Genomic DNA, 12,799 nt, shown 5'->3' with positions numbered 1-12,799 from the left:
AAGCCTTTAAATAATCCCTATATTAATAAAATGTAATATTTAATTTACAATATTCAACATTGTAATTGTATGGAATAACCGAATATATTTTATTTAATATCATAATATATTTCAAACATAAAAAAGAAAATAAATTTGAAAAAGAAAAAATCTGCTAAATTAGTCATTACTAATAGGTACTAGTAGATTACCATTTATATTTTTACATTAAGTATAAGACCAAATCAGATAACAATTTTTTTTTTTTTTTTAAGAACCGAAAAGAAACCGAAACCTAAATTTTAGTTTTTCTGGGATCCGAACTAGAACCGAAACCGAAATTTTAGTTTTACTGGAAGCCAAACAGGAACCGGAACTGTTCAAATCATCAAGGTTCCAGTCCCTGCTTCATATATTAGAATCTAGTACATGAGTAAACTTAAAAACATAAAATTATATAATAATACTAACCTTTAGCTTTACATCCCTTCATACAAAGGTGTATAAGAAGTACAATCGAATGGTATAAACGGAAATTCGGAATTTAAAAATTTGGGGCATTACCCAGCCATCCATCGGTAATTTTTGTTTTTTAGAAAAACGAATTCTTTAAAAACGGTAAAAATATCTTTACAAACCTTTACAAACGACTTACAAACATATGGAATAAACGAAAATTCGAAATTCCAATTTAGGGGGGCTGGGGAAACGGACCTGTTTCAATTTACATATGAATTAATCATTGTTTTATTTTGGTTTTGGGTATTACGTTGTCGTTATCGGACATCGTGAAAAGGGGACTACTCGCTGCAATGATTACAGAGGATTTAAAGGCACTGGAAAAATTTAACCATGTTCATAACAATTTAAATTTATTATCAAATAATGTTTGTTTATTTGACTATACATACATAATTTAAAAAAAAAAAACAAATAAAATTAGGTATCTAGAAAAACTATTTTTAAATTTTGTCATACAACGGCTACTCCTTACCTATATAATAAGTACATTTAACTATTGATTAGAAACGGGTTTCAAATATATACACTTCGACAATCGGAATTTTACAATTAAAAAATACTTAAATATGAAAAATAAATATATTTAATTGGTGAAAAAGAGGTTCATATAATTGTTTACACAAAATAATAATTAATTATTAACTTAGGTAAGTACTGCTGTATTTGTTTGGATTTTAGGAATTAAGATTTTATTACATTGATTTTTGTTCATTGTCTTATTAGGTACAGCATTTTGTAAGGTTTTTACTTTACTTAAAACATTTTGAAAATTATTATCCTGGATAGGTTTACAATAGATTACCTATCCAGAAATGTAATTAAATGTCTTAAAAATAAGTTGTAACTGATTTTGTCCACTTAAAATTAAAATATAAATGCAATCGTTTGTCCGCGTTCATAGATTTAGTTGGGTAGTACATGATTAGTATCACCATCATTACCTAATTTATAGTATTGTTAATGTCAAACGTTGTTAATTTAATTCATCATTCATTCACGCATGATTGCAACCTACAACTTATCAACAAATTATTTTAGTCAAATTAGTTAAAACTAAGGACGGTTAAAACCGAGAATGTGACAAATAGTAAAAGGGCATTGAGAAAATCGAATAGGCATAATTGAAGTATAACCGTATATGTTATACCTAACCTATCACGAAGCCATAGTTAAAATTTACGAACAAAACAGTTAAAAACACCATTTTTGATTGTTTAAAATACTTATGTAGTTTTTTTAAATTAGTGTATAGATGTATTATATAAATAACAGTCATCGAAAAAATCATAATTTATAAATAGAATACCTATATAGACTATAGGTATGTACTTTAACTGATCGTAATTGTTCGTAACTGTATCAGAGTATCAGACTTTTCCATTGTATGTGGTAAAATAAAGAAATCAGACGACAACAAAAATCATACTGACCCGCGGTCTCATATTAACTATAGGTATGATCATTTATTTATTAAATAATATCTTATAATATAAATATAATATATTTGAAAAGCAATAATAATAATATAACAACAACAAGGGTAGTTAAGCTTATAGCATAATATTATGTATAAATCCCGCGTACCACTTGTACTTCAATATTGTCAAATAATTAACGTAACTATAATATATTTAGAGAGATTATTTATTTTTCGTTGCTTTAAAATAGTATTGTATTAATTTATATACCTCCAAGGTATATAATATAATATAATATTTTACAGCCAAGCAACAGTCAACAAGTGTATACATTGATTAATGATTGTAATGCAACGGTTAATTTTATGTTGATAATATACTATAACGAAGTTTTAATGAGTCAATGACTTGAGGTAAGTTCGGTATATATAAAAATAAAATAGTTTTTTGAAGTAAAACGAGTGAGAATGATTTGTAACGTGCTAAAGTTGAATATCCAAATATTATGTCGAGGCACTGTCGTCGTCCATCGTCATATTATACAATGAAAACAATATTATAAATACAAAAAAATAATCAGTCTATTAGCATAGCACAACCGCGTATAATTTTTGTTTTAATATGATTTTAAAAAATGCAATAAAACCTAAGTTTGTACCTAAAACAAATATTTATAAATGTATCGTATTGACATATTATATTGCATTGGGTTTAAAATTACGAGGCTTTATATGCCTCTTTAAACTGGTATTTAAATAAGTTTTGAATACCAATGGATTGATACAAAAAAAAATAAATCGAAATAATATCGATATCATTTATATTTAACGATAGGTATTTTAAATCAAATTCTAATAAAAACTTTTTGATTTGCAGAATCAAATCGAAATTATATACATTTCACGAAAACAATAGTAATAAAATACCAATAAATCAAATCACAAAAAATAAAAAATACAAAGTTTATTTTGGTTTTAAGCCATGTACGTTGTACATATTGTCAAAGTGACAAGGTATATAATAGGTACGTAACTAATAAAGAAATATATGACAGTTACTATGTCTATAAGATGTACCGCTAATAGTTAATACCTATATAATATGAGTTTATATTATATAATATAGGTAGGTACTTAGTTAACCAAAGAGTAATAAATATACGCTTTCGATTAGATTGAGTTTGATTTCTTTGTTTTGTTTTGACTTTTCGGACTTAACCTGAAACAATTAATGTAAACACAATAAAATTTTAAATAATTTTAAAAATATTTTATAAGGAACTTTAATGTTAATAAATACGCGTATATACGACATACTTATGTGGTTTAGTTTATAATTTTATATAAGGTTTGCTCCAACACACGGTCAAACTATCATAGAACTGGAGGGAGCATGCGCAGTAGAACTTTTCCGTTCCAACCCGCCTAAAACGCAAACTCAAACTGTCAGATGGTTGTTCCAACACGTTATCAGACCAGTTTATGACTGGTTATTGACAGTCAAAACGATCCGTGGATTCCTGACCGGACTGGGAGTCCGAGACACAGTTATCATACAAGCTCTTATTTCTTATATATTATAGGCTATTGTGGACAGTCAGAAATTCGTTCCAACAGGGGTCAAAATCCATGATCAGTCTACGGTAGCGCATGCGCCGTAAATCAATCATTGATCAGTCGGCAACTAGTCACAAATTCTCTATTGGAACAAACCTATAGTTATCTATGATTTTTTTATGTCAAGAACTCATTACTTTGAAATGTTTTGATACTTTTCAAATTGTTCTTAATAAGAATTATCAAATAGTTCATAGTTGTATGAATACCTTATATAATATTTATATTTTACAATTTTTATCATTATAGTCTACTGATGGTTTTATTTTTATTAATTAAGATATAATGATAAGCTATAACTTATAATAAGTATTTAAAGTTTATAAAAGGAGACTTGAGTTGCACAGGGTTACCCCACAAAAATGTCGGTTCACAGTTTTGTAACGACTTCAAAAAAAAAAAATTATAATATTATTTTCAAGATAATTATAGCGATTTACTGTTTAAAAAATCACTCCGTATAAGTTAGGCACACTGTAGTATATTATACTGAAGATACTCACGCGTCGTCTCCGCATAAAATTTGCGCTTATTTTAGATTCGGTGCTGCAAGCCCTCTTCGGACGACTCCTGCCGGACGTCCGCCATAACATGTTAAATCTGTCGCATTCGCAAAACCATAATTACTACTTCTTTTCAACACACAAAGTGGACAACAAACTAGATTATCTTTCATGCGGTTTAGACGTAACAACTGTTTGCTTACAAGTTTTTAGTGATAGATTTGTCAGCAGAGTGTTTGTCTTTGGATCCGCCCACGGGCCCGGTCTTAAAGTTCAATAGAGTCTGACCTTCTCCGTAAACGACCTGTGTACAGGACATACAGACACGCATAATAATTTAAACTACTCTAACGTTTAAATAGGTAATTCGGAGAAAAAAATTATAACAAATAATATCCGTACGATATACATAATATATAATATAATACCCACTTCTTTATATTCGTACGACGGAGTGTTGTCTGACGATTCGATTTCTTCGATGAGAGGTTCTAATCGAGCCGGTCTCTTTTTAGGTGTAGACGACATTACTACTGGAGTCGAAAAGATCGTTTCGATTTGCCGTTCTTCGTGGTAATTCACCTTTATCGGAGACGAGAAAAAAATGTTTATATTCAGAAACGACAAAAACAAAATTTGACCTTATTGTTTTTCAACTTTTAGAACTAATATTTACTTTTGATATTAAATATATTATTAATGTGCGCAGGCCGTAATGTTGAGAAAAAAGAAATAGTAAGTATGAAGTCGCACGTATAAGCTGCGTTTAAGTTCGAATAAAAGGAATGGAGAGACAAATAAATAATATTCGGTCGATCTTCAAAGACTTGTATAGAGGTCTTGCAACTGACAACGTTTTATTGGCTCTCGACAACTTAGCCACCCTCCGGTAATCGGTCGTTCGTCCGTAATGGAGAAGCCGAATTCTACCCTACCTTGTTACCAGGTCGTGGCCCAAAAATGTGTCAACTCGAAATACTATATTATATTATTGGCTGTATCCGATTACACGTCTATATTTTATGCTGGTAACTATACTAGCCTGCAGTTGCTATAATGGAGACCTAGAATTTTACATAAACACTGAACACGTAGATACTGATTATATTTTTATAAATACATATTAATATAGTGAAGTGTTTATCGGATTTCAAGTCGTTGGTATACGAAAGACAAAAACAATAAAAATAAACGATCATCGCATTTGTCGGATCACCTAGGACACGGCGTAATGGATAGACGACCGCATTGTAGTTAAATTGCCTATCCAAAGCGCCGTGTTATCTTAATTTTGTAATCAAAAAAATTACTTAAAACCATAATATTATTATAAATTTATATTATTATTATGATTTACCGGGAAAATGATCCTAATGGAAAAAATAAATAACAGTTGCGTCTTAACCGTGCATCGAGTGCTGAGTATACTACTTATATAAAATTTGTCACGGAACTAAGCGTTTTTATAGTAATAATTATTTGTAGTTTAATTAGGCACTTAGGTCTTTGCTGAGCGGTTCAAACACGTTTGCGACATTTCGCTTACTTCGATGGACAGCGGTGAAGTAGTGCTGCTATTTGGCGTTCCCCAGAATTCTTCACTCGATGCATCGTAGTTGTAGTCTTCGTCGGTTGGTAGACAACAGCTGGCTGTAACGGGACAATAGTCTTCGGGCCATCTATAGCAGAAAACAAAACGTATGAAAATCCCAGGAGTATAATATAAAAAATAAACGTATTGCTAAAAAACGATTCATACCAAATTTTAAATAATAATAAATTCGTAGATATGTTTTGCAAGCACTAATATGTGGACAAAAGGGTAGTCAGATTGAGCGGTGAAATAATCTTTTAATACGTTAACAAATTTGATTCGTATTTGAGATGTGTTTTAAAATAATTTTGTTGCATTTATGAACTTTAAACTAAATTTATAAAAACTCGTGTCATATTTTGATGAAAATTTGTAAATTTATCAAATATTCATACAATTATATTGAACTTATTATAACGTAAGCAATTTGCGTTCAGGAGAATCAATTCTGCGTCATTATTTTGTTAGCTTTAATTTTAGAGAACAATTTATCAATAACCAAGCATAAAGGTTAGTAAAGAACAGTATCTGTTATTACCGGTAGTCGGTGGTCGAACAATACTCCACTCTGTCCAGACTGTCCGTCGAATGGTCGCGATTCGTGCCAGTTCTATCCAGGCTGCATGTCGACGAAAACCGTGGTTGCAGTCGAATCTGTTGTTGTTGTTGTTGTTGATAATGTTGATGACTACTACGCTGTAGTGGTGGTGACGAAGCGAGCAAAGCGTACGGTCGATTTGGTTCGAGTCCGTCGTCGTCGTCATCGTCGTCATCGTCATCGTCATCGTCGTCATCGAATACGTTATTGTTATCATTTCCGGTATTGTTGTTGACATAATTGCTATTGTTATTGATGTGGCCAAAAGGTTCACAAGGGCTGAGGTCTGTGGACACGGACACTGTGGACGGTTTCCATTTGTTTTCGGGATCCATGTCGAGAAAAGCGTCCGACTGCTGGTTCCCGTTGATATCGCACGTCCTCTGACACTTGTCGCACACGTTTTCCGGCACGACGGTTCTCTGAGCACAAACGTGTAATGAAACAAGCACGTCGGTAAACATTCATATAATCGTCACATCGCATTAGGTTAAGGTAGGTCGCATCACGACTAGGAAGAACACGTTCGAAAAAAAAATTCAAGTCTTGCAGGTCTCGAAAAAATAATTGAGCTTAAGAGGACGTCGTACCCGTACACACGTCTTCACCCTTCAGTATAAATAGTGTGCTGTTGGTTTTTATATTAGATTGAATTGACTTATTATTAAACTTGAAGGTTTTTTTTTATTTTTTTAAATTATTTATATGTTTAAGTGAATAATGAGCATTTTATATTAAAAAAATATATATATATAACAAATATTAATATTTTACATATTAATGAATCACATAAAAATTTAAATATTGTGAAAATCAAACGAGAGAACACATATAATGTTCTTACCTAAAAGTTTGATATTAAATCAATTCACTCCAATATCAAAACTAACAAAATACTATTGAAACGTGCGTAAGATGGAGATAATATATTATGTGGGTGCGGCGTCCTCTTAATACCTGCATTTAGCAAAATTTTAGATTTTATAATCGCGGAAATATAAAAAAAAGGCTGTGGACAATTGACGCCAAAATCCAAAAAAATCATTATACTAATATTTACCAATAAAAATTCCAAGACTCAAAATTGTACACCTAACCAGAGGTTGGAACCTTTATAAGGCTATTTCAATTTCCATCAGAATAATATTTAAAGATTTTGGTTCTGTATTCGGTTTCATCAAAATAATATTCCAGGGTTCTGAATCTGAATTTGCTTCTAAAAAAAGATTATCGTTTTCCAGGCGTTGTGTGACGATGCGATTATCGGAAAATTTCATATTGTAATATAACTTATACTTAGCTTATTACCTATATCAAAAACAAATATTAAACTAAATATAACAATACTATGGTATTGAGTTTTGTATTTTGTATAAAAAATGACAAATACCGGTTCTCTTATTTTGTATATAACAAGGGTTTCTATGTATATTTCTTAAATAAATTTTTGAAATGAATAAACTTCGGTTCTAAGGTTTTGGTTCCAGTTCTGGTGTTTTCGAAATCTGTTTTTCGATTTGTCTGTCCGGACAGCATCATATTTAAATAAATGCGCTCCAACCCCGTATGGGTTTGGTTTGAAATTAAGGATTATTGATAATATTATTGTTTTATTATTATATACGTACTTGACTGTCGTCTGGACTACTGACTACCGACACGGTTTCCGCCGCAGTTGCGTACTCGATGACGGTCTCTATACCATCCCTGGCCGCGGCCGCCGACGACAACCGACGTTCGATCTCCATCTGTTTGGCGTTCATCTGTTCCGTGGACCACAGTTCCAAGTCATCGTCATCGCAACCGCCGCCTCCGCCACCTCCACTACTGCCTCCGTCAAATAAGCTACCTCCAAGTTCGCCCTTTATCCACTGCGATATGTGCAGCGCCTTGCCCTTGTTGCACGTGCTACTCTTGGTCATCCGCTGACACCTCTCGTCCACTAACGACGCGGCAAACGTCTAGAAATCCACAGATGGCACACGATGCAGTTGGATTTTTGGTGTTTTTTTTAAAACATTTTTTGGCCATTTATCATAACGTTTATATCGTACGAGTTATGTGCGTGTCGGAGGAGGTCGTCGGTACCGTTTGAATGTATTCAGGTTTCACGTATTATACGTATTATTAGGTTTCATATATGATGGCGAAATAATATAAATTATTATTACGCATACCTATACGCCTACATGTGCACCTATATGTTTATGTAGTTCTATATAATATAATATATTATATGAAATGAGGTTAGTTTATTTTGCGTATGAAACACTACTGCAGCCTATTTCAGTAAATTATAAAAAATAAAGACATTCTGCTTTATGAATTTAACATTTGGTTTACAAAAAATAACAGGCAAGACATTATCGCAAGACTGAACAACTGAATATTTGTTTTGGAAAATTAATAATTATAGTTAAATAACTACCTATAAGGCATATCATAGATATTTCAGTTATAAAATATAATCGTTTGAAACATAGGTATGTAAACAACAACACAAAAATTGACTTTGTAAATGAAAGTGTTACAAAACAATAAATGTAAAAACCTCATGCCAAGTAAGTTTAGTAATGCTAATACAGTACACTGAGGTACAGATCATCAACCTGTGCGTTAAAAGTAAGTATACAATACGCGTACAGTCTTGGTTAGGTCTTTGGTTTGTATTCGGAATACATTTACAAGTAAATGGGTGAAATGGTATTCTAATACAATTTTTTTTTTTTGTTAAAACAAAATAACTATTTAAATGGTTGCAACATTCCAATGGGTATACCAAGGTTTTTCGTTTCCCTCTCTACTAAAAAAATATTGTAAGCGACCAGTGGGCTTTAATTATAATTTTTTTTCGAAAAAAAGTACTCAAATATAAAAAGAGAGAAAGTATGTAACTTTTCTGCTATAAAGTATAGGTGTCGAGTGTATCTCGCCATTGACTAGTATCTGTGATGTATGTGTTACGTTTGAATTCAATTAAATCAATTCACAAGAAAAACGATCCCTAGCGAAGATGGTCTATCAGCATTCAACCTGTATTACTATGTGTATTTTATGATATATTTATATTTATATTATAGTAATTTATTTTTCTATAAGACATTAGTAATACGACGGGTTAAATTAATTTTTACTAAAAACATTGCATTTATTATATTATTAATATTTAATCATTATAAATGTATCTACCTATATATTAATTTCATAAATTATTGTTATTGACTTTTAAATTAATATACTGACTTACCATATAATGGTATGCATAAGTTCGTGGTATATATATATAGGCAATAGAATAATATTAATCTAAATATTTTTAAAGTCACTGTGTACCTGTATAAAATATAATAAAATAAGTGAAACTCAAATATCTATGAAAAATATTTTTGTATTATGTATTATAAGTACCCAATATAAAATCGTTACTCTTCGTTAAAATATCTAACCTCGTTCAAATTTCAACTTAAAAAGTCGTGTCATTTTTTTTAGTTTTTTTTTGGTAATTGGGTACGAACTATATATGAGTAGTTAGCCTTATATTACATTTTCGTGCCTTAGCTATATAATTTGAACAATTCGTAAAATTGTGCCTACTAATGTTTAATTATTTTAAATGATTTATGATTATAATAACTTATGAGGAACTTTGTATTAATTTTCAAGTTATTTCACCAATCAAAAATATATAGAATATTAATAACTAAAAAAATTCAAAAATATCAAATTGTCTATAAATAGCTCAAAAAGGGCCAATTTTGAGAATTATACCATATGTATGAAATTTTAATCTTAACAGTTGATGAAGATGTCAAGTATCTATAGCAATTTATTTTTGAAGTACAATAAAATAAGAAAATCAATTTTGATGAACTATTACTTTACGTACCAATTCCTGTTTTTCTCAAAGTAAATATATAGGTACTGGGAATTCTTCGTTTTTGACAGCCCAAACTACCAACTAGATTAATTTTCCTACCAGAAAAAATATTGAAGTTAAAAAATCAAATCATTTTTTCTACTATAAAATGTATCTCCGTTCACGGAAGTCGCAAAAAAAAAAACTGCACATCATTGTAAAATCAATACATTTATCGTTCCGCTCAAAATTTAAAAAATAAAGGTATTCAGGATACGTATTATATTTGAAAATTTTTTTGTTGTCTTAAGCATCTAGAATAATATTCGAATATAAAAAAAAAATTATTAAGATATACCTACTTTTATTCGAATACTTTACAAGGCATGTATGCATTTTGCCAATAAAAAAAAATTGGCCAACTTACATTATAGCTATTATTAAAAATTAACCGTTATGATAACTTATGTATAGACAGCATAATATTATTATATGACCTGACCATGTCGATATTTTGTACAATAATAAGCGTTTGGCGGTACAACATGCTCTCAAGTCCTCGAGGTTTTACATTATAGCGTTGTGTATATTGATCGATCGATGGTTTTTCTTTAAAAAAAATAACCCGACTTGCGTGATATGATGCGATGCGTATTGTGATAATAAAATAGCTCACGCTAATGCGTGTGTTGTACATTTTCTATACACATTTTAATGATACACCTACTGCTGACATACACAAGCGAAATTATATAGACATTTTGTATTGTCGGGATGCTGAATTAATAAAGACATAAGATATCAGACCATGTGAATTGCTTATTAGTTTTGGAAATGTTTTTCAATATTTTTAAAATTAATTAATTCAACTAGCCCGGCAGATACAAATTAGCACAATTACCATACAGAATGAAATAAAAATCAAAGAATACCTCGTGGTTGTGTTAAATTGTAACTTAATTAATTAGTTTAATATTTAGATATTGTCTTATAATAATATCTTAATAAATAAAATCACAAAAAAATTAGTCTTATTATTTTTTTTCGATATTAATTATAAATTATAATAATGTTGTAACTGTTGTAAGTAACTGTAGATACTTAACCTTGAATTACATTTTTATTAAAACAGCTAAAAAATATCTTATAATTTTTGATAACAGGAATATGTGTACTAACTTTTTAAAAAAAAAATGGTCTTTAATGGTGGATCAGGGTGTTATTTAAATGTCTGAACGCGGCGCCGTTTATGTTATGGATATAAAATAAGGACATTGCGTATAACCATTACTCAAACATAACTATTCATTAGTAAATTATGCACAAATATAGGTCTGAATGCATAATTATGTACAAATTGTGTTTGACGACAAAATATTATATCCTATAATTTTGTAATAAATCATTTAATTATATTATACTTGTACATTTTTAAACTGTTTAATCGATTAACAAGTAAGAACCAGTTACCTCTTAGGTAATTTAAATTAAATTGTGTTTAAATACTTTAAAGAAAACTTTATAAATGGAAATTTGTCTCCTGCAGCAGTCTCAAAATCCATGTAACTTATACGTATGGTCGAATAATTTCGTTGTACACAGTCCAACATAATATATGGCTATATGTATACTATACGAGTTATTAGAGATTTCGTGTCGACTTTGGAAAATAAAATCAAGGGGTGCAAAATAAAAGTTATATCAACTTCGGGTGGTACATTTTGGATGATTCACCACCAAGCATGCTTACCACATCATTTTGATTAAAATATTGAAATTCTGATTTTTGGAATTTTTAATATACTCATATACTATTTATTAAAATTCTTGAATTTTTTTTGTAGTACTTAAGGATATTTATATTATCCTATATTTACAGATTCCAAAAATCAGAGTATGAATAACTGCATTTTTCAAGAAAAAAAGGTGGTGAGTGTGTTTGGTGAATCACCCTGTACCTATATTTTAAAGCACCGCGTGTCGTGCTTTGGATTGACAATTTTTTTTTCGGTCACGATACGCATGTAATCTGGTGCAGAATATTATATTAATTGCATAGCTCGCCGTAACATCACACATTACTTTATATATTAACGAACGTTTTTGTTTAACTCAATGCATCAAATAATCAAGCATGAATGTGTTGTGCATGCTTAAAAAATAATTACCTACAGGTAAAAAACACAAATTTGCACATTCTCGCACACTCATGAAATCGTTTTAAAAATACGATTTTTTTTTTTTTATTTTGTATACATGCATTGTACATTAGTTTTCCCTTAATATAAAACCGTCGTTCATCGTTCCACGTATTCTTCCTCGAGGTCGTTGTAGTAATAGCTGTAAACAAGAAAAATGATCCAGCTACTATCCAAACGGTAACAATTAATATAGATACCTAGGTAGTGATTTTAGAAATCGTTTTGTGCGCATGGTCTGTTGCAGCTGTGCGATTGAATAAAATGACATATTATTATTACAAACAAGGTGATTCTTGGTATAGCTCAAAAAGCACTTACGTGTTTGGAAATATTTTCTTTACATAGTTTAAAGTAATTTTTAAAGAATATTTTTGAAGAAAACAATTTATGTTTTCACTGTTCTTGATAATTGTTTTAGTTTTTTTCAGTTTTTAAATGTGTTGAATATCTACATACTGTTTAAGTATTCTGAAACAGGGTATCTCATTCAAGTTTAGAAGATTTTTTCGATA

General features: G+C 30.2%; 1 protein-coding gene across 3 annotated transcripts in view; it reads right to left on the bottom strand.

The window, feature by feature from the left end:
* Positions 1-255: 255 nt before the first annotated feature.
* LOC100575056 overlaps positions 256-12,799 on the bottom strand; it is a 59,863-nt gene continuing 47,319 nt past the window's right edge. Inside the window, exons 22-28 of one of the 3 annotated variants that reach the window (XM_003244549.4) lie at positions 7,859-8,191; positions 6,171-6,652; positions 5,585-5,717; positions 4,471-4,620; positions 4,242-4,342; positions 4,039-4,135; positions 256-3,137 (exon numbers count right to left, since the gene is read on the bottom strand). In XM_003244549.4, coding sequence (XP_003244597.1) covers positions 3,057-3,137; positions 4,039-4,135; positions 4,242-4,342; positions 4,471-4,620; positions 5,585-5,717; positions 6,171-6,652; positions 7,859-8,191 — 1,377 coding nt within the window. In that variant the 3' untranslated portion in view covers positions 256-3,056. Of the gene's footprint in view, positions 3,138-4,038; positions 4,168-4,241; positions 4,343-4,470; positions 4,621-5,584; positions 5,718-6,170; positions 6,653-7,858; positions 8,192-12,799 lie in introns of all 3 variants that reach the window. The other 2 variants (XM_008184960.3, XM_029490380.1) reach the window with 2 other exon arrangements.

The sequence above is a fragment of the Acyrthosiphon pisum genome, chromosome A2 (assembly GCF_005508785.2).
Source record: "Acyrthosiphon pisum isolate AL4f chromosome A2, pea_aphid_22Mar2018_4r6ur, whole genome shotgun sequence".
NCBI classification, from domain to species: Eukaryota; Metazoa; Arthropoda; class Insecta; order Hemiptera; family Aphididae; genus Acyrthosiphon; species Acyrthosiphon pisum.
Note: the sequence above shows the minus strand (reverse complement) of the source record. Positions and strands in the feature narration are given on the sequence as shown.